The 17,437-nt window shown below is 40.3% G+C and overlaps 2 protein-coding genes and 1 long non-coding RNA gene across 12 annotated transcripts in view; 1 reads left to right on the top strand and 2 right to left on the bottom strand.

The window, feature by feature from the left end:
• The first annotated feature begins 1,087 nt into the window (after positions 1 to 1,087).
• LOC111246750 (alpha-crystallin A chain-like) lies at positions 1,088 to 8,715 on the top strand. 3 transcript variants are annotated; one of them, XM_022796874.2, is made up of 3 exons: positions 1,088 to 1,690; positions 7,246 to 7,646; positions 7,958 to 8,715. In XM_022796874.2, the coding sequence occupies exons 2-3, from the start codon at positions 7,247 to 7,249 to the stop codon at positions 8,077 to 8,079; spliced, it is 522 nt and encodes a 173-aa protein (XP_022652609.1). In that variant the 5' UTR covers positions 1,088 to 1,690; position 7,246; the 3' UTR covers positions 8,080 to 8,715. The 3 variants fall into 3 exon arrangements, with proteins under 3 accessions (XP_022652609.1, XP_022652608.1, XP_022652610.1); XM_022796873.2 differs by lacking the exon at positions 1,088 to 1,690 and adding an exon at positions 4,453 to 4,912; XM_022796875.2 differs by lacking the exon at positions 1,088 to 1,690 and adding an exon at positions 4,453 to 4,923.
• LOC147756430 (uncharacterized) lies at positions 4,138 to 7,247 on the bottom strand. The gene is made up of 2 exons (XR_015322629.1): positions 5,612 to 7,247; positions 4,138 to 5,024 (listed from the first exon to the last, which is right to left on the bottom strand). It is a non-coding gene; the product is annotated as an uncharacterized LOC147756430 (long non-coding RNA).
• A 2,650-nt stretch (positions 8,716 to 11,365) lies between the features above and the next one.
• Positions 11,366 to 17,437, bottom strand: part of Ars2 (arsenic resistance protein 2) — a 14,720-nt gene continuing 8,648 nt past the window's right edge. For 6 of the 8 annotated variants that reach the window (XM_086982169.1, XM_022796533.2, XM_022796531.2 and 3 more), the window contains exons 3-8: positions 16,874 to 17,176; positions 15,278 to 15,541; positions 14,426 to 15,056; positions 13,422 to 14,171; positions 12,525 to 12,880; positions 11,366 to 12,095 (exon numbers count right to left, since the gene is read on the bottom strand). In XM_086982169.1, coding sequence (XP_086838295.1) covers positions 12,023 to 12,095; positions 12,525 to 12,880; positions 13,422 to 14,171; positions 14,426 to 15,056; positions 15,278 to 15,541; positions 16,874 to 17,176 — 2,377 coding nt within the window. In that variant the 3' untranslated portion in view covers positions 11,366 to 12,022. The remainder of the gene's footprint in view (positions 12,096 to 12,524; positions 12,881 to 13,421; positions 14,172 to 14,425; positions 15,057 to 15,277; positions 15,542 to 16,873; positions 17,177 to 17,437) is intronic. The other 2 variants (XM_086982170.1, XM_086982171.1) reach the window with 2 other exon arrangements.

The following is a 17,437-nucleotide window of genomic DNA, read 5'->3' as shown; positions in this document are numbered from 1 at the left end:
TATTTATTTTTTTTTTTGCTTTATAATCTGTAACAGTATTTTATACCGTACAGTCTGTGTTAATAAAGAAAGATATTCTAATATCTTTCTTTATTAATACTTTAGCATATATTATCTATCATTATTTCTAGAAATAATTTGAAATTTCAGCTGTTCATTAAATCTTTTACATTATTTGGGCCCAACAATCAATATACAATCAAAAGTAGTATTAAAGCTGCCTCGTATGTAAATTTCAAAGAACCTCTTTAAGGACCTTGCTGCATATATGTATAGGTCCTCTAAATGACTAATTTTCTATTTCTTATACATTATCTAGTAGGAAGAAAACTTTTTACCATATACATGTGACGTCTGAACAAGCAAATATATGTTTCATTTGGAGCACCACAACTGTTATTTCTAGTTTAGTCGGAACATTAATAGAATGTTCCGACATTAATAGAATAGTTTCCCACCAGCTGATCTAATTATGTTATAAAAATGCTATCTGCTTTACATTATTTATGGGACGTAAATCTTGCTTTTCACAATGTCCCATCATGGACGTCAAACAAATGCTACAAACAAAGTGATATTATTTAATCTCCTACGAGAACAACCATGTGAGTATGTAAGAATTCGAGTAATATGGCGGGCCTTAATCTAACAGTTGCAAGCTATTGCAGCTGAAGGAAGGGGCTCTCCATTACAGAAATACCTACAGCGTTTCTGAGGTGTTCAATATAGACTTTTCTAAAATGTACAGTATATCTCCCGAAAACGTAGCTAAGAGATTTAAATTCAACGAATAAAGATGCACACAGTGGCTGTAAATTGTCGCGTCTTAGCTATTTTTCGGCAAACAAAAATCGATTATTCTTAGTATATAGCCAGAACACTCTGACGATATTGCAGTTCCAACCTTCTTCTTTATTATTATTATTATTATTATTATTATTATTACAAAAACAATAGTAGGTTGAGTGCGATGACTCAGAGCTGACTGTAATGAAATTAATTTTAATCCAGTGAATGTGTCAATTCTCAATAGTACTACCGAAGTTACGCGCGACTACTATCTCCTTTGTGGCCGACTTGCGTCACTTTTTCGTTTTCTGTCGTGGCTGTCCGCCCAAACAACGGTTCGATGTGTCGTATATCTTATTTCATTCTAAAGACGCACGGGTACAAGTCCTGTTGTTAGCTATTTATGCTTCATTTAAAACTGCTATTTGTATTTGACATCTAGTACTTGACGGAGTTTTCGCGGCTTGTGGCCGATGTTGATACTGTCAAGTCGTTTGTTTATTCGATTATTTGCAACCTTTACTTGTGTTTTGCATGAACGTATCTCTCCATGTTTCCGCTCTCGCGCTCTACTCGTCGTTGCGCGTTCGCTGGCTGGCTAATGTCTAACATTGGCGAGTCCATTTCTCCGTCCGCTGTCGGTCGGTCCGTTGGCCGACAATCGCGGTGCTCACAAACCCTCTCCAAAAAGTCGGCCTTTTGAGGGAGAGGCGGTCTGGCAGCGCAGGACGGATAATTTATCCCGGACAGACTTTGGCCAGAGGAACAGTCGTCTGACATTCTGGCAGATAATCCACCTGAGCGGACACAGTTTTGCCCTGTGTGTTGCCACTAGCACCACCACCACCACCACCTGAGCAAACCGAAGTGTGTAACCATCAACAACAACGACAGTACGAACGTGAGTGCATTTATTTATGTGTAGTTGAGCCTATAAGTGAATATTGTTTTGTGCGTACCTTGGGCGCTGATTGCGTGTCTGTATGTGACTGACCGACTACCGCGTTTCAATTTAGATAAACTGTTAATTGTTTTACGAAAAAAGAGATTAAGGTGTTGCGGATATATAATGAAAGGCAGATATTTTATGACACCGACTTATGTAAATGGCAAGCAGATTTTTGTTATCTTTATCATCTGCTTCGTTCAAGTCTCTGACAGTTGAATTTCGTAAAGCAGATTCCTAATGCTCAGGGATTGTACTACGTATATCATAATAACGAACTGATACTTACATATTTAAATTGTCTTCTAAAGTTGATTTGTAAGGGATCCTGAATTTGATTGATATAGGTTTCAAAATACGAGTATATATCCACCCAGCTTCGGTAACAAATAAAATTCAATGTGAAAAATAGTCGATATGTCAAAAAGCTTCTTTCACAAGAGTGACCTAGCCAGACTTGCGCATATATATTATTATGAATTTAGAGGCCACACAAACACAATGTAGATATAATCACAGAAAAAGAAAAGGGAAAACCTTCATAATTATAATTTCAAAAATTCCGTTCTCCGCTACTCCTGAATTTGGAATCAACTATAGACTTGGCGCAAAATGGATGACGTAAGAAAACTCCATCATTCCTACATGAATTTCATTAGAGGTACAAGGTAGTCTGACTTCTAGGTTTAGCCAAACGGGCAGCCCTGCGCAAAAACCTGCACCAATATGGTATCGACGATATCCGCCGATCAATAATCCCACTCAATAGTTTGTGGTCAAATATAGATATATTTGTCGAAACTTAGGCAAGGAGAACTTGTCATAGTAGCACGTATTTGAATCAGACAGAGTTAGATACATATTTTGGGCTTTAGGCCGTTATTTCTATTATTATTATTATTATTATGATTATAGCCAGCATTAGCAGTGAACGCGAGTAAAATTTTTATTGTGTCATGTTCTTTTACACGTAAACAGTGGCGTCTCGCTAGGCAGCAGCCGTCGCTGCTGCAGCTACTCTCTGGCTATGTTGGGCATAACTGTAGTGAAAACTGGTTTGTTTGATAACTGGCTTCCGCCCACCTTTAGCATTGAATTCCAAATCAAGTCAAAGACTGATGCCGCGGATGTTTACGGCGGCAGTACAGCCAAGTGACGGCAATGGCTGCGCGCGCTGCCGGGATGAATTGCCGAAGATGGTCAGAATCTGAGCAGAAGCATGACAAAGTGTGTAACTATGCGAATAGCAGCAACGGTGGACATATAACTAAAACCGCCTATCCAGAAGGCGCTGCTGTTGCAGTAAGCGAATCAGTGGCGCTCATTGAATATTATTACTGTTCATTAGGTACAATAGTGAAGGTAGCAGATATTATTGTTATTATTATTTGATAATAGCAGCACCACTAAAAGTGGTAGTAGTAAAAATAATAATACTAGAAACATCGCATCGTCAGATCGGTTATGTCCTAACACATGACGTCTGTAGTGGAAGCGGGAAGGTTGTAGTGTATCGTAGCACTCGCGATCTATTGTCGCGCTTCTATCGGTCGACTCCTGAAATGTTCATTACTGAAATGAACTGCATGCAAACTATGCATCATTTGATCCGTTGCGATGATACCTAGTTTGCTGTCTCCCTAACTTACAGGTTGGGTGACAAGTCATATTACGGCTGAGAACCAAAATATTTCGATGTCAAGTTCGTAGTTGTTTGCAAGACATATGGCGTGCTACGCCATGCTCGAACACCCACACACACCCACTCATCAGCCTATGCACAGTACGTTTTTTTGGTAGTAATTTTATAATAGATATCTTAAACAGTTCAGAAATTTGTGGTAAGGATGTGCCGTCACTCATACGTTTCTCAGCTTGATGCATATCAATGCTTCGTGGCATTTCCATCGACATAATTCCTATTGATATTTTTAAAACACTTATGGATTTCATGGGGCCCGAACGGGCCCGAAACTCACGAATCTAATTAGAGTGATAGACCCTGATTGTAATCTCATTTTAGGCCCCAAGACCGTACCAAAACTAGGCATAAAGGCGAATAGGATCAGCGTCACTAATGTAGTTGCCTCAGGTCAGCGAACCAAAGTGCAGCGGCGCCTTGTAAAACAACAGGGGATCACATGGGTTTTGCCTGAACGTTAAAGTAACAGGTAACTGCTTTAATAGGATCACTGTTCGATGGACAAATTCTGGTAACGTTGCCCGATGCAGCTGCTAACTTTTGAGGTAGAACTTGAATACCCATTTCTGCGCCAATATGTGATCATTAACCGCGACAGATTGGAAATTGTTTCTGTTTATTCTATGCTCGCTTCCGCATGCATAGACAATCTCGTTTTATATAGGAAAAGACTCCTGAATGAAATGATTTTACAAGTGGCTTGACAGGCTATGTTCGTACCATTTAAATAGTTTTTATTTTAATTCTGAAAACTGCTTGTTCGTGAAACGACATGTCAACCAAAACGAATATACACATGATTGATCTTGATTAAGTGGTGCGCTAATCTTGAAAAACGTTAGAGGTAATCTTTAGGATCGGTCTAACAATCGATGTGATCGATCCGTGTATTAAGAATGGCAATGTGAGGGTATTCATTTTGGCCCAACATTTAAATGATATCTCGTTTGCAGTATCTTACCCTTTAAAACTGACCTAGAACTGTATGCAAACTACGATTTAATATAACATGCTAGTGTAATCTTTCGGCTATACATAATTGGGTGTAACTCGGAGCTATCGCTTAATTTCAGTACAAAGCGCCTAGTGTGCAACGGAGGCATACTATAGCAGTAGATAGCTGACAGAACGACGACGTGACGGGGTCCATCTAACGTTATGGAAGGGGAGACGAGGCGCTTCGTGTAATCTAATCAGATTAATCTAGAAAATACTCTTTTTGATCACTTCAGTTGACCTGTGACAAAGGCCGACTTAATGTTGCTATTCTCCTTTTTGCTTTGGTAATCGGGGCCATACTGAGTAACATTTTCATTACGCTTGCCGCTGCGAGAGCTCAAACAGGATCTTCGACCACACCCATCGAAATACATCTGGCTGTCCGTACTATGGCGTCCAAAGTTGTTGCAGGTGTCAACGCTTGCGCGTAAAATGTGTAGTGTATCCGGCTTTCCTAACGTGAATAGTCGACCTGGGTTCGTACAATGTATGTGTGGCGACAAAAATACAATCGAAGAAAGAGTGACCAGAAAACAAACGTCTCCAAAGCAAACGCGAGACCCATTAGATCCATTACTGGATATGCACCTGTAAAAACCCATTCCTAGTTCAGTCTTTTGCATTTTATTTACCACCTAACAAACAATATACTACTGCATTGTTATTGTTCATTTGCAAGTAATTTTCGTAAACTTTTAATTAAATTATCTCAAAAGACTGGCTTAATTCTATATTAGGGACAGACTTTGACGCTTGTATTTGTGCTTGAAGTCTTATGGGTGTACACACGTGTATGTACGATGGTCTACTTTCAATTTAACGGAGTTTGCACCACAGCCCCTTAGAATCTACTAAGTAGTTATATTTGTGTAAATATTCGTTTGCAATGCTAATTAATGATATAATCGTCTAGCTAAGAAATAAACGAATAAACATTAACAGTAACAAAGCGAATGACAGTCCGATTGAAAAATCTATAGTATGATGTGAGAATAATAAACTGCTGTTAACTAGTACAAAGGAACTATACATAAAAATCAGAAGAAGAATAGTCGATTTATCCAAAAATCAATGCGCATGACAAATGAATGGTAATGTTTAATAATATATAATAAGTGATAATACATAATAATTTAATAATATATAATAAGTAATATCTAGCGTCATCATGATACCGTTGTTGTCGTCGCGTTGCTCAGCCATATTGTTTTATCGCAATGCCATGGGTACCTTCTAGTGTTGTTCCTTGCGTAGTAACTCTTAAATGGCCTCCTACTGAAATAGGCAATCTTTGAGATGCAGAACAAAGTCACCAAACAATCCGCCGTACCATTAGTGAACGGACCAAAACACTGTTTTGAAAGCACTGTATTGTTTTGAAATGTGAGACCGCTTCTTAACTGCTGCCGGGCGGTACAAGGGCACCGCGCCTGGCCGATGCATAACTGTAGTGTTTAACGTCCGCTACTTTAAAAACATGTACTGATTGCCCTAATAATCCTTTGGCCTCTGTCGATTAAAAGTCATATACAACTTAAGCGAAATGGGGCCTCGCTGGATTCGTTTCAAAGAGAACTTATAACAAACGGGACAAATACTCTCCTGCAGGAAATTCATGACAACGTAGCGGCTTGACCTCACGTAAGGAAGAAGTGGCTGTTAATGGTAGAGTTAGCTAACCATGCAATCTGTTGATGGATGTTTCTTTGTACTTTTGCCAAATCATGCTGTGCTCTTAAAAGGTTTTATTACCTATGCATAGCTATGCAAAATAACACAACGATCTACGGATCAGGCTTATGTAATATGGAACCTAGTATACTTGAATGTTAAAGATAAAACCATTGTAGCATTCAAAGAGTGGTCTGGTCAAACAATAATAATAATAATAATAACAACAATAATATTATTATCCATCATAATAAATAACCGTATGGAAGGTTATAAAATAACTACTATTTCCCGATCTTAAACAAGTCGGACACAACATCGAAGACAATATTACCTTCATTACTTTAAGCCTACTGAAGCAATTGATCTTGGATTCCAAGATTTATTCATTTAGAAACTTTGAAAAGGTAGAGCCAATACTACCGAATGTTTTTTTCTCAGAGGATATGAGCTAATAATAATAATAATAATATTAAGGGCCAGGGACCTAAGATTTTCCGCAAAGACCTCGCAGTGAGTAAATCTTAACCTCAGTTATGTTTACAGGATTCTACGAGTTAGTCCCAAGTCTAAACACCAATTCATGGAGCATCTTCATGGTCATTGCTTACTTAATCAATTGTATGATGTTACAGCAATTAGATTTGTACTCTGTTTTCATCCACTTCACGCTTCCGATCTGCTAAAGGAGACCTCACTTATTCAGTGTACATTATATTACACATCATTATAATTATATCAAAAATAAGCAAACATCTATATGTTACCTACATTATAATCAAACCTAGAACAAGCAGCTATATATTTGTAAACGGCTACGCAGACTGTTACATCAATCGAAACACGATTCGAGTGAGTCGCCACCGAATTTGATGTAGAAAGTTCAAGTTTTTATGGTCAGTAGTCTTGCGTTTTTAACTCAAATAGTAATCGCTATAAATGTTGGTCAGTAAAAATTTTAGTTGAGGTCTTGTGAGAACTCTTTTTTATATGTGGCGTGACAAATGTGGTGCTCTTTGTAGTTCTTATGTAGACCTTGTGTAGATTACAAGGCAATCGCTGTCTTTTCCTGCACTCTTAATTTACTTTGCACTACCATAGGTATGTAAGCAATCATACGTTCTTTGATTCATTGCAGTATGGCTCCTGAACGCCGCGTTCCGATCTCTCGCAGTGATCTCTCAATTCTGGACAATGAGTTCTCGAACGTTCGAGAGAGATTTGAGCAGGAGATGAGGCGCATGGAGGACGAGATGTCTCGTTTTAGAAGCCAGCTTGCAGATCACGAGCGAGACGTATTTTCTCGAGGTCTGACAAGCCAGCCGCGAAGCTACCTGGACATGTCGTCGCCACTTATTCAGGATACTCCTGACGGCGGGCGCGAAATCAAGCTGCGATTTGATGTGAGCGACTATGCGCCGGAAGAAATTGTTGTCAAAACGGTCGACAACCGCCTTCAAGTGCACGCAAAACACGAAGAGAAGACCGAAACGAAGAGCGTCTCCCGTCAATACAACAGGGAGTTTATGCTTCCCAAGGGTGCGTGGGTAACAGGCTCAAGTATCTGTAATAAAATGTACATTCATATATGTATGTGATGAGATATTTTTTTTCTATGCTAACTAAAAAGTCAAGCTCTTAGCTTAACTTTCCTCAGCTATGTGTAGTCGATGATGATAGTCGGCTAAGTCTCGATACCAACCATTCTTTTATAGTTTTATATTTGTATTGTATAGCTTTCCAAAGTACCCGTGTACCTACGTGAGTACCCAGCTACGCAGAAAAAATTTCAAATGAGGCGCAATGGAGTCTTTGCTGGATCCTAATAGGGCTTTTTATTTCTCTTTCAGGAATAAACCCGGAACGCATTACATCGTCATTATCCCGCGACGGTGTTCTCACTATTACAGCTCCGCTTCCTGCTATTGAAGACAGTCGCGGTGAGAAGATGATCCCCATAGCGCATCAATAAACGACCTTACTCCTACCTTAAAGCTTACTTGACTGACAAAAACAACGTAAAATTCAATCATTGAAATGCATTGGATCAAAGCGTCTGCCCACGCAAAATACCTAATACGATTGAGAGTGAAACTATAGAAGTACAATAGCCATGTGTTTTTATTTTAATTAGTAGTTCATGCACTATAGAACGCGCGAAATGTTCACAGAAAGTGCGTTATTACTCAAGCATACACTCTTTGATATGATTTCATTTGACACGATAAACATTTAAATTTAAGAGCTAGTAAACTCATTGTTTCTGATGTAGTGCTTCTTTCATTCATGACTCAATATCTCGCGAGTTATAAGCGTCAGAACGATAACTTTTAATTGACATACTACGAGATCACACCGATTTAATTGTGCGCCACGGAGACCGTCAATGAGACGAATATTCGCCATCAGTACAAACGTATTCTATTTCTACAAAAAAAGAAACACGAAAAAGCGTACCAATATTAGGAAACCTAATGCGAAACCTAATAGATAACATGCAAAAATTATAATAATCAAAACAAAACCATAATCCAACGAAGAAAATTAGTAAACATGCCTAACCTTTGTTCTTGTGAAACATAAAATAACCGTAACTGCATCACCTTGATTTGTTGAAGTCCATTCATTGAGTAAAGAAATATAATATATAGGCGTCGATATTTCGATTAAAAGCTAGAAAGCTGGAAAAGCCACGAATGAAATACATGCCCAATGCGCGCTACACACATGCCATGTAGGTGCCTAAAGGCGGTTGTGCTATATATAAAACGCAAGTCCCACCCTCCTAGAAAATGAAAAAGAAATATCTTATAAAACGTGCTTCAAGGTACGTTTATGTGCCTTATTTTTACTATATGAACAACTACGAAATATATGCATATATTGCTGTCAAGTTTGTTTAGCACAAAAATTAAGGGAAGAAACCATGCCCCAATAGGCTTGACATGAACTGATTCGCTTATTATCCGGAAGAATGACGGTACCAAGGTCTTCCTCTAAATACTCAAGTCAAGAATACGCGTTTGCTAAGCAAGCATCGACGGAGGGTTTTCACTTAAATTTCGCGGCGGTGTGTAGGCGACTCAGATGTATGCAAAAGCCTCTATTAGTTGTGGTATGGTCTAGGTTTGTGTGTGGGTGTGTGCTTCGCTGGAAAGGCAAAATAGATAATCATGAGTTTTACACATATATATAGCGGTATCTCAGTGAAGTGACTCAACCATTCTGCAACTCACAACTTGGGTTAGTTTAAATGATTGTGTACAAAAAATAATATTAAATTAAGACCAGTAGAAGCCGTAAATACTATTGTATTAAGGGTGGTCCTCTAAATCGACGATTCTCTCTAGACGATATTTCGACTTCTCGAGCAGGTCAAAGAGATCTTCCTCTTCCCATGCACACACATGTAGTCGTAAACATTTTCGTCGCACTAAAGTAAAAATAGCTCCGATCATGTTTTTCTGTTCCTAATAATATAAAGAAACTCGAACGATATCGAAAGTTAGTGTGCATATTAAACGGGTATTCAACGGATGTACAGATAGCTAATAGGTCTGCACATTTCCCGTTTGGCGAACGCACATCAACGAAAATGAATGTGAATCTAGAAGCGTTTGTATAACTCTTAGCTGTGTAGACGACAACGCAATTGATTTAAAAAAAGGGACCTTACATGCCTTAGAAGGTCGCCTTTCCACAAAGTCAGAGTTTATTTTGAGCAAAGTAACCCTTAATGCTAAAATATTTCGATGTATCGAAAATTTAAAAAAATGCATCATGAGTGAGAAATAAAGCTTAGCGTTTCTCTGATATAAAGTGAGTCATTTTACATCTACGGATATATAGTATATAAGTACTAAAAGAGCAGCGTAGAAAGTGCGTACATCTATATGCGCGTGTAAGTACATCAATATATTTCTTTAAATCGAAGGCTCTTGATAACATTAACCGTGTTGGTAAAGCGCTTAAGTGTAAAATGCTGAATAGTTTGACTTTGGTTGAGAGCCTTTTTTTTTTTAGCAAAATCACAATTGATAATTAGGAACGCTAATTTGCAGAGATAATAGTCCACTACCAAGTCATGTGGTTTTGTTACTAAAGAAAAGCTACAATATTATATATTCGATTTTATCTCAAATAAATTGTTTCTTCCTGTAGTTTGCCAGAGTTTTTGTTGAGCTAATGAAGACTCAAATGGATCTTTGTAAGGGCCAATAATAAAGCCTGAAATGAGGTACCGGGGGCTTAAGGGCGCGTTATTCTTGCTCAAGTTAAACTTCGTGTTTAACTCTTTTCGACGGTAGAATTTCCAAGCATCAGTAAACATCTCTGATTTTACATCTCAGATATTCTTATTGATCTGAACTTAGCTGTGAACTGGTAGACATGGGACCAAAATATAAAAGTTTCAAGCAATGGAAATGTAGACGTTCTTCACTTTGTTTTCCAATTGCAGGTTCATAAAATGGCTATTTTATAGTTTTTAAAACTTATTATATCCGTCTTATATGTTTTTAGCGTTCGTATACCAAATAGCGATCTCTTCCAAACGAGGCAAACATCTTAGTACCGCGGGAAAAAAATGACAGAGGTTTAATAAGTAAAACGCACACAGATTGCCGTCACCAACTCGAAAATATTACCCAATATCGAAAAAAAAAATAGCGTAAGCTTAATTCATATAAATTGAAAGATATTTGGTTTCCATTACGATTTCATGCGCTCAAGTTTACGAAATCCATACTATCTGAAGAAATCAATTCTTACCTGTTCGCTTATTCAGCACGTGCTTCTCCTAATTCAGCTACTTCTTCTGTATTTCATTACACTATACAGTTAATTAAAGAACCCTACAATAAGAACAATTAACATTTTATGGAGTCATTTTATCCGAAGTTTAATTCATCTTTTATTCGGAACTGTTATCTATCGCATCTTATGTGTGTAACGCCACGCGGATGCATTTATAGATAGTTATCGACTGTAGCTCTTTTTGAACTCTATTATTACTATTGCTAAAACAATATAGTAATCATGTGTACATTCGCTTCAGTGTACGTTCATAAGCTCGATCATCTTACTCACAAAAGACATTTTACAGCGTCTGTAAATAGATCGTTCCTACGAAACTCCGTCCTTTGGCAAAATGTTCATGTTTCATTCCGTCCCACCCTATCCCATAGTATAAAGCATCACAGAAGCTATGCTCTTTGTCTATTCATGTTCAATAACATCGAATACAAAACAAAATGAACTAGAATACACAGCGGTTGTTGCATTTTTATTGACAATCGCAAAAGCTATTACTCTTTTCATTTGCCTTTTCAATTATGTACGATATTTTTATTAATTAATTTATTTACTTATTATTAATAATGTATGTATCGTCTTTATGGAAACTTCTCTGCCAAGTTATACAATCTCGTTCCTGCAGTAGATTTCCGAACGGAACTTCCGTCCGCAGACGTTTTATGTTTCTCCCGCTTTGTTCGTCTTCTAGTTACAGTCAATAATCCTCGGGGGCATCCCAATCCGTATATGGTCTCCTACCCGGAAAGCCCCTGGAACCAAAGGATCAATCAAGTCGGAACGAGTGTCACTTTTGTACGTGTCTTTCTTTCTACTACCCATCAGTTCTTCCAGGTAGCTAACGATATCGGCGACGCGTTGACAACGACACATCGATTACTAAATATGTCTCTCTTTTCAAGCTGACACGTTCAGTACATAAGCCTAGGCACGCTAAACTAGCCATCACTCAACCACGTTTTAGGGTAGGGCACCTCTGACCGTTTGTTTTGATTTTCCTCGATAAATTTTCGACGGCTAATTGCATACATAGCGTCGTATATTGCATTGAGATTATTCTCGTGCCTTTGTTCGTGTCTCTTTCTTTGTCTGTCTATGTCTCTCTAGAACATGTCAAAATCAGGGGTCGTGTCGAGGTCGTGGTATCCTACAACAGGCCGGGGGTCCCGAATACCCCTGAAATGCAACAACAACACACACAACCATACTGAGTTGGTGATCTGCTGCCAGCAAATTATTTTTTCCTTCAGAAACCAACTCCTACAAACATCAATGAGTAAGTGAGCGTACTACCAGAGCCTTTAAACATAACAAACACGAATCAGTTATTAGCGGCATAGTTGGTGTTATGCATTCAGAAGTTTCCAGCAGCCCATCAAAAACCGTTCAGCGAAAACCTCACCCCGGCCTGTTGTACAATACCATGCTAGCACTGATACAAACGACTTTTTACAGTAGTTTTGGCAACAGTTAAGAAAATCATCGCCAAAGACAGCGGCTCCGACACATTCATTCTACACACAGGCGTACTTCACTTTACCAGTTCTCCAAATTACATTAAGAAAGCAACAGTATCAACCAATAACACATTCAATCATAACTCACCTAGGACCACCGGAGAAGGGAGGCCCTCCACGTTTGTTACCGTAACGTGGTCCGCCGTAAGGTCCATGATCTAAGGGGGGTCCGTAGCCTCTCATAGGGCCCCCATAGCCAGCATGAGGCGGACCGTAAGCTGCTGGGCCGCGGCCTGGTGGGTAAGCTGCATAAGGTGCTCCGGGTGCTCCATAGTGTGCATACGGTGCAGCATTAGTAGGTACGCCTCCACCATTACTGTCACCAGCCGGACCTCCTGCTCCAGTATGACTCCCATTACCTCCCGGGGGACGCGGCTTATTCGCCGGGTGCTCCGGTAGCATCGGTCGTTTCGGATCATTTACGTAATTATTATAATACATTGTCTGCAAAAAGTACATGAAAATATAAAGTTTAAAGAAAGCAGCACTCGCGTAAACATTATGTCACCTAAAGCAGGCTTCGCTTATAAACGATAGTATTTTTGACGCTTCAACAGCGCGCTGTTGTTGTCATGAGATCCATAGAGGACTTACACGAGTACTGCAATAGATACTTTATAATGCTGTATATATCTCAATAAAGAGATACAAAATATGTGACATACTACTGGCGAATGTTGAGGCTCGTTCGTCAATTAGCAAAGAGTTTGTTGACTACTGCACAGCTTTCAGTGCTAGCTCTGGTTGAGTTATCTTTGTGACTACTCGTTTAAAGAAGCGCCCTGTTGTTTACATTCACACCGATTTCTCCACCTGCCGCATCACACATAAGAAAGGCGAATGCTACTGCATTGCTTCTAGATAAAGCTACCATGATGTGCTTGAAGCTTGCCTCAGTAGTCTGATACAGAGACTAAAAATTAACTACGAGGTGATCTTGTACAGTAAGCAATTACGAAAGAATATAGCAAAGATAATAACTCACGTTCTTTTTAACTTCATCAAGTTTCTCAGCGTGCCTGTTGAGAATGTGTTTGTGTACAAATTCAGGCGCTTTGAATTTTTTGCCTGATAATGGGCATAGAAACTTCTCCTTAGCTAGCTCCACGCAATTTTCGCTCATGAACTTATCAACTTCATCTTGTTCGGTTTTCAGCCCGAGCTTCTTGGCCTCGTCGAGCGACAGGGGCCGAATAGGTTCCGAATAGGATGCAATCTTTTGCTCAAACTGGGCAATGTACTCTTCAATTTCTTTCGGTGTAACCTGTGAAGTAGGGATTGACCCTCGAGCGTGAATAATACCACAGCGATTTGGCATTTCATCCTCATTATGATATTCGCTGTGAGAATAATAATCGACCGAGTGAACGATGCGAAGATACCAAAGCAGGCGATCCAGGACGCGGGTCAATTCAGAATCCTTCTCCAGCAAAGAATCAGCATTTTCTCCTTTGACGTCGTCGCCGCCGGCTGCGCTCCCGCCAAGAAGCTCTTCTTCTTCAGCACTAGCCTCCTCGATAAGGTAGTCGGTGATGTTGCTCAGCAACGGGTTCTTCGATTCGGCAGCGCCCGGTTGTAGCCACAGACCACGCTGCGTGTCCAAATTCTGGATGATCTTAGCGGCTAACTTCATGTCCGACTTCATCACCGACTTGGCTGACACAATCCCGTTCACTGATCGCACACGGCGGGACAAATCGCGGTTTAGAATTGCTCCCAACTCGGTGTCACGAAGCTGCAATTGTCAAACATTCATTTAGTTTGAATATGACAACAAATTAGAAGATTATTTGACAAATGAGAACGTGAACAGTTCATACTAAACGAGGTCATATTGTGCGGAAATATAATGATTCGTTCAAAATTATGTTGCACTTTTGCCCTAAAGATGTTTCCATAAGGTTCCACCATCGAACGACCCAACCTAATTTTAGTCTTACGTACACCCGTGCCTAAAAACGTTAGTTATAACGAAGGAAATACACTAACCCGGATATTGTTCAGCTTCCAGCAGATCTCCTTTGTGTTAACATGACGTTCGAAAGTGATCCAACCACGACGGTGAAACTTCCGTTCAGGTTGAGGATCAGCCAATGCAACCCGAAGGAAGCCAGGATAGTTTCTACACATTGCTTCTACCTCCTGTTTCGTGATTGCGGCAGATAACGTACGCAAAAAAATTGACGAAGTTCGATGCAGATGGCGAGGTCGAGCAACACCAGGCTGTTGTTCAGTCTTAGGCGCAGCTTCTGTACCGCCCTCACAGACGGCATCAGCGTTTCTCGCACCGGCATTTTCGGTAATGTCCGCTTTCTGTGCCCTTTCTGATCCTGTTTTCTCTTCGTCCTCTTCGCCACTTTCAAGATCGGCTTTACTAGGCTCTTTACCACTGTTACCGTCCTGTTTATCCTCTGTCGCATCACCCTCGACGCTGTCTTCATTGTCTTTCGAAATCTCATCGTCGCCTTCCTCTTTCTTTGCGTCATCGGCCTCATTTTCACTTAAGCCCGAATCGTCATCCCCTTTCTCCTTCGCCTTTGCTTCTTCGCCTTCCTTTTTCGAGTCGTTTGTTGATGTGGCGCGTTTCTTGTCTTTGTCATTGCCCGCTTTCTCCGTGTCCCTATTCCACGAGGAATGCAAAGAAGCAATTAAATATGTAATATTATATATATATATATATATAAAACGACATATCCCTCTCGAAAAATGTTTTGCATACAAGCAGGGCTTGGCATACATCTGTTTCTCAACAAAACTTGCAAAAATCAACGTAAGAAGAGGAACGACCTTAAGAAATGAAAAAATATAATGTGTCGTCCGATTTCATAACGCTGAATTCACCTGGCAGGCTCGAGGATATGTGGCTTCGTCTCGGGCTCTGGTTCGTCGAGCGCCTTGAGGTCATCTTCGTTGCCCCCTTCAAGAAATATGGCTACCGTGTCCATAATGCGAATAATGTCATCGTTCTTCTCCACATCCAGCTCGACCTTGTCCAGGAGGCCCATGTCACTAACCTTCTGGTATACCTCCAAGCGCTTCTCGATGTTGGCCTGCATTTGCTCTTTCCGTTTGTGGCATTCGTCTGGATGATACTTCAACCGGAACCTTCGTAGCGCCAAATATGACAGTAGCAAGCAGTAACCAATGAGACAAAAGACCCAGGACACACACACATACACACACACGCACTCGGATATCGTTAAGTTAGACAAATCAAGGCAGCTATAAAACCATACACCCCACAGTGCCACATGTGAAGAAGCGACGTCCAAACATATCGCACACCGTGCTGCCATTTCTTCTAGCGAGAAAAATGTCCGATGTAGTATTCTAATACACTGCCTCGATATTTTCTCGATTTATAACGGAAACAATAATGACACGTCTACGCAAAAGCTCTTTGTTGTCGATTAACAGAATGCTAAGCACACAGGGAGTGTTTTCTTTTCTCTGTATTGGGTGATATCATCAAACAACATTCATTCTAACGTCTTGATGTCTGCTTTCTGCGTCTTCGTGGGATATTTCTCTGCTGTTGGTTTTGCTCTTACCCATTTGAGTTTCGGTGTCTCGAAAACAACCGTCAGTTCTCACAACTAACGATCACATTTGGTCGCATTTTGTGTTTATCTAGAGCCTACACACGGCAAGCAGAAGGCTTCCGTAAGAAAATCAGCTAGGGTAGTGCCTTGCGCGCACCCCCGTCCCTATACACAAAAGTAGGCGCACGAGTCGCTTGTGGTGGCTGAACCAAAATCCTGCCACCGATCCACCAGAAATCGCGTCACAATCGAACCACTGACGTGGTGCTCCCCAGGCATCTCGCGACCCGCCTGGCTCCTGCCTGAAAATGCCGAGTTAGATCATAGACCGTACGGTCCGACGCCCGTTGAATGGTAACCACTAATCCATTGTATATCTAGGGGCACTATAGGTGCAATGTTACGAAGACGAGTCATTATACTCGTAACAAGGATAAAAAAGATATTCCCATATCGATCAACGATGGGGTCCGACAACAGTGGCATCCCATTAATGAAGGTAACCTACGATGAATGAGGGATCAATATGAGTTATATTTAATTAATGTGGTAGGGTCGGAACGTGGCTAACTGTATGCTGCAGGCTCTGAGTTCGACCCAACCCTTTATACTCCAATTCTAGAACCTCACACGGTTAAGTAGCCACGATGAACCGGACTGATCAGAATATAAATCTAAGATCTTACAATTATGTGTATTTTTCTTCCCAATCAACTTACTGTATTAAAAAAAAAAATCAAATGCTTGGACTTTGTCAGGAATATTTACACATCTCAAATTTTTAGTAAAGCAAATAAGGAGGCTGGATATTTATCCTTAGTTCCCATAGCGGTCTGTTCAGCAGTGTCCATTTTTGTCTGTAGGTGTCAATAATGAAAATATTCGTGGGACCCACCATTCCTCGTCCTTGTGAGCCTTGAAGAACTCCTCGAGTTGCTGTCGTTTAAAGTCGGTCTTATAATCAGCATACTTCTTAACAGCGTCTTGATCGTCGATACAGTCATCCTGGTTGGCAAGGAACTGCTTAAAGGTCAGCATCGCCGGCTGACTAACTCCCGCGGTATTTGCACTAGGTTCTGACTCGTATCGCGATCGCTTAACTGGTGGCGAAATGTCCCTGCCACCACCGCGTAGTGGACTGTACGCACGCCGTCGATCGTAGTCACGCCCATAGTCGCGACCACGAGAGTAGTTATCTCTAAAACAAAAGTAAAGCCGTTGTGACCACACCGTATTTAGTTCAAGACACGATTTATGTACAGCGACCGACTTTCGTGACTGGACGTAAATATAACGTAAATGGATAAACAAAATAGAATCCTTCGCTCAATTGCAACTTGCTAGCCAAACGAACCATGACTAGACTCTGAGATAAAACCTTCTCTAGTCATGTCAGAATACAATTCATTATGAAAAATTTACACCAACAATTCAACACGCAACTTCATGATTTACGTAA

The sequence above is a fragment of the Varroa destructor genome, unplaced genomic scaffold (genome assembly GCF_002443255.2).
Source record: "Varroa destructor unplaced genomic scaffold, Vdes_3.0 BEIS01000003.1, whole genome shotgun sequence".
Taxonomy (NCBI): domain Eukaryota; kingdom Metazoa; phylum Arthropoda; class Arachnida; order Mesostigmata; family Varroidae; genus Varroa; species Varroa destructor.
This window is presented reverse-complemented; position numbering and strand designations above follow the sequence as displayed.

What these genes read in the sequence shown, in the direction of transcription:
- LOC111246750 (XM_022796873.2), top strand. Translation starts at nt 4,869, where the DNA reads ATGTGTAGTGTATCCGGCTTTCCTAACGTGAATAGTCGACCTGG. An exon ending in AACGTGAATAGTCGACCTGG is followed by an intron (nt 4,913 to 7,245) that starts GTTCGTACAATG and finishes GATTCATTGCAG; the next exon opens with TATGGCTCCTGAACGCCGCG. An exon ending in GGAGTTTATGCTTCCCAAGG is followed by an intron (nt 7,647 to 7,957) that starts GTGCGTGGGTAA and finishes TTTCTCTTTCAG; the next exon opens with GAATAAACCCGGAACGCATT.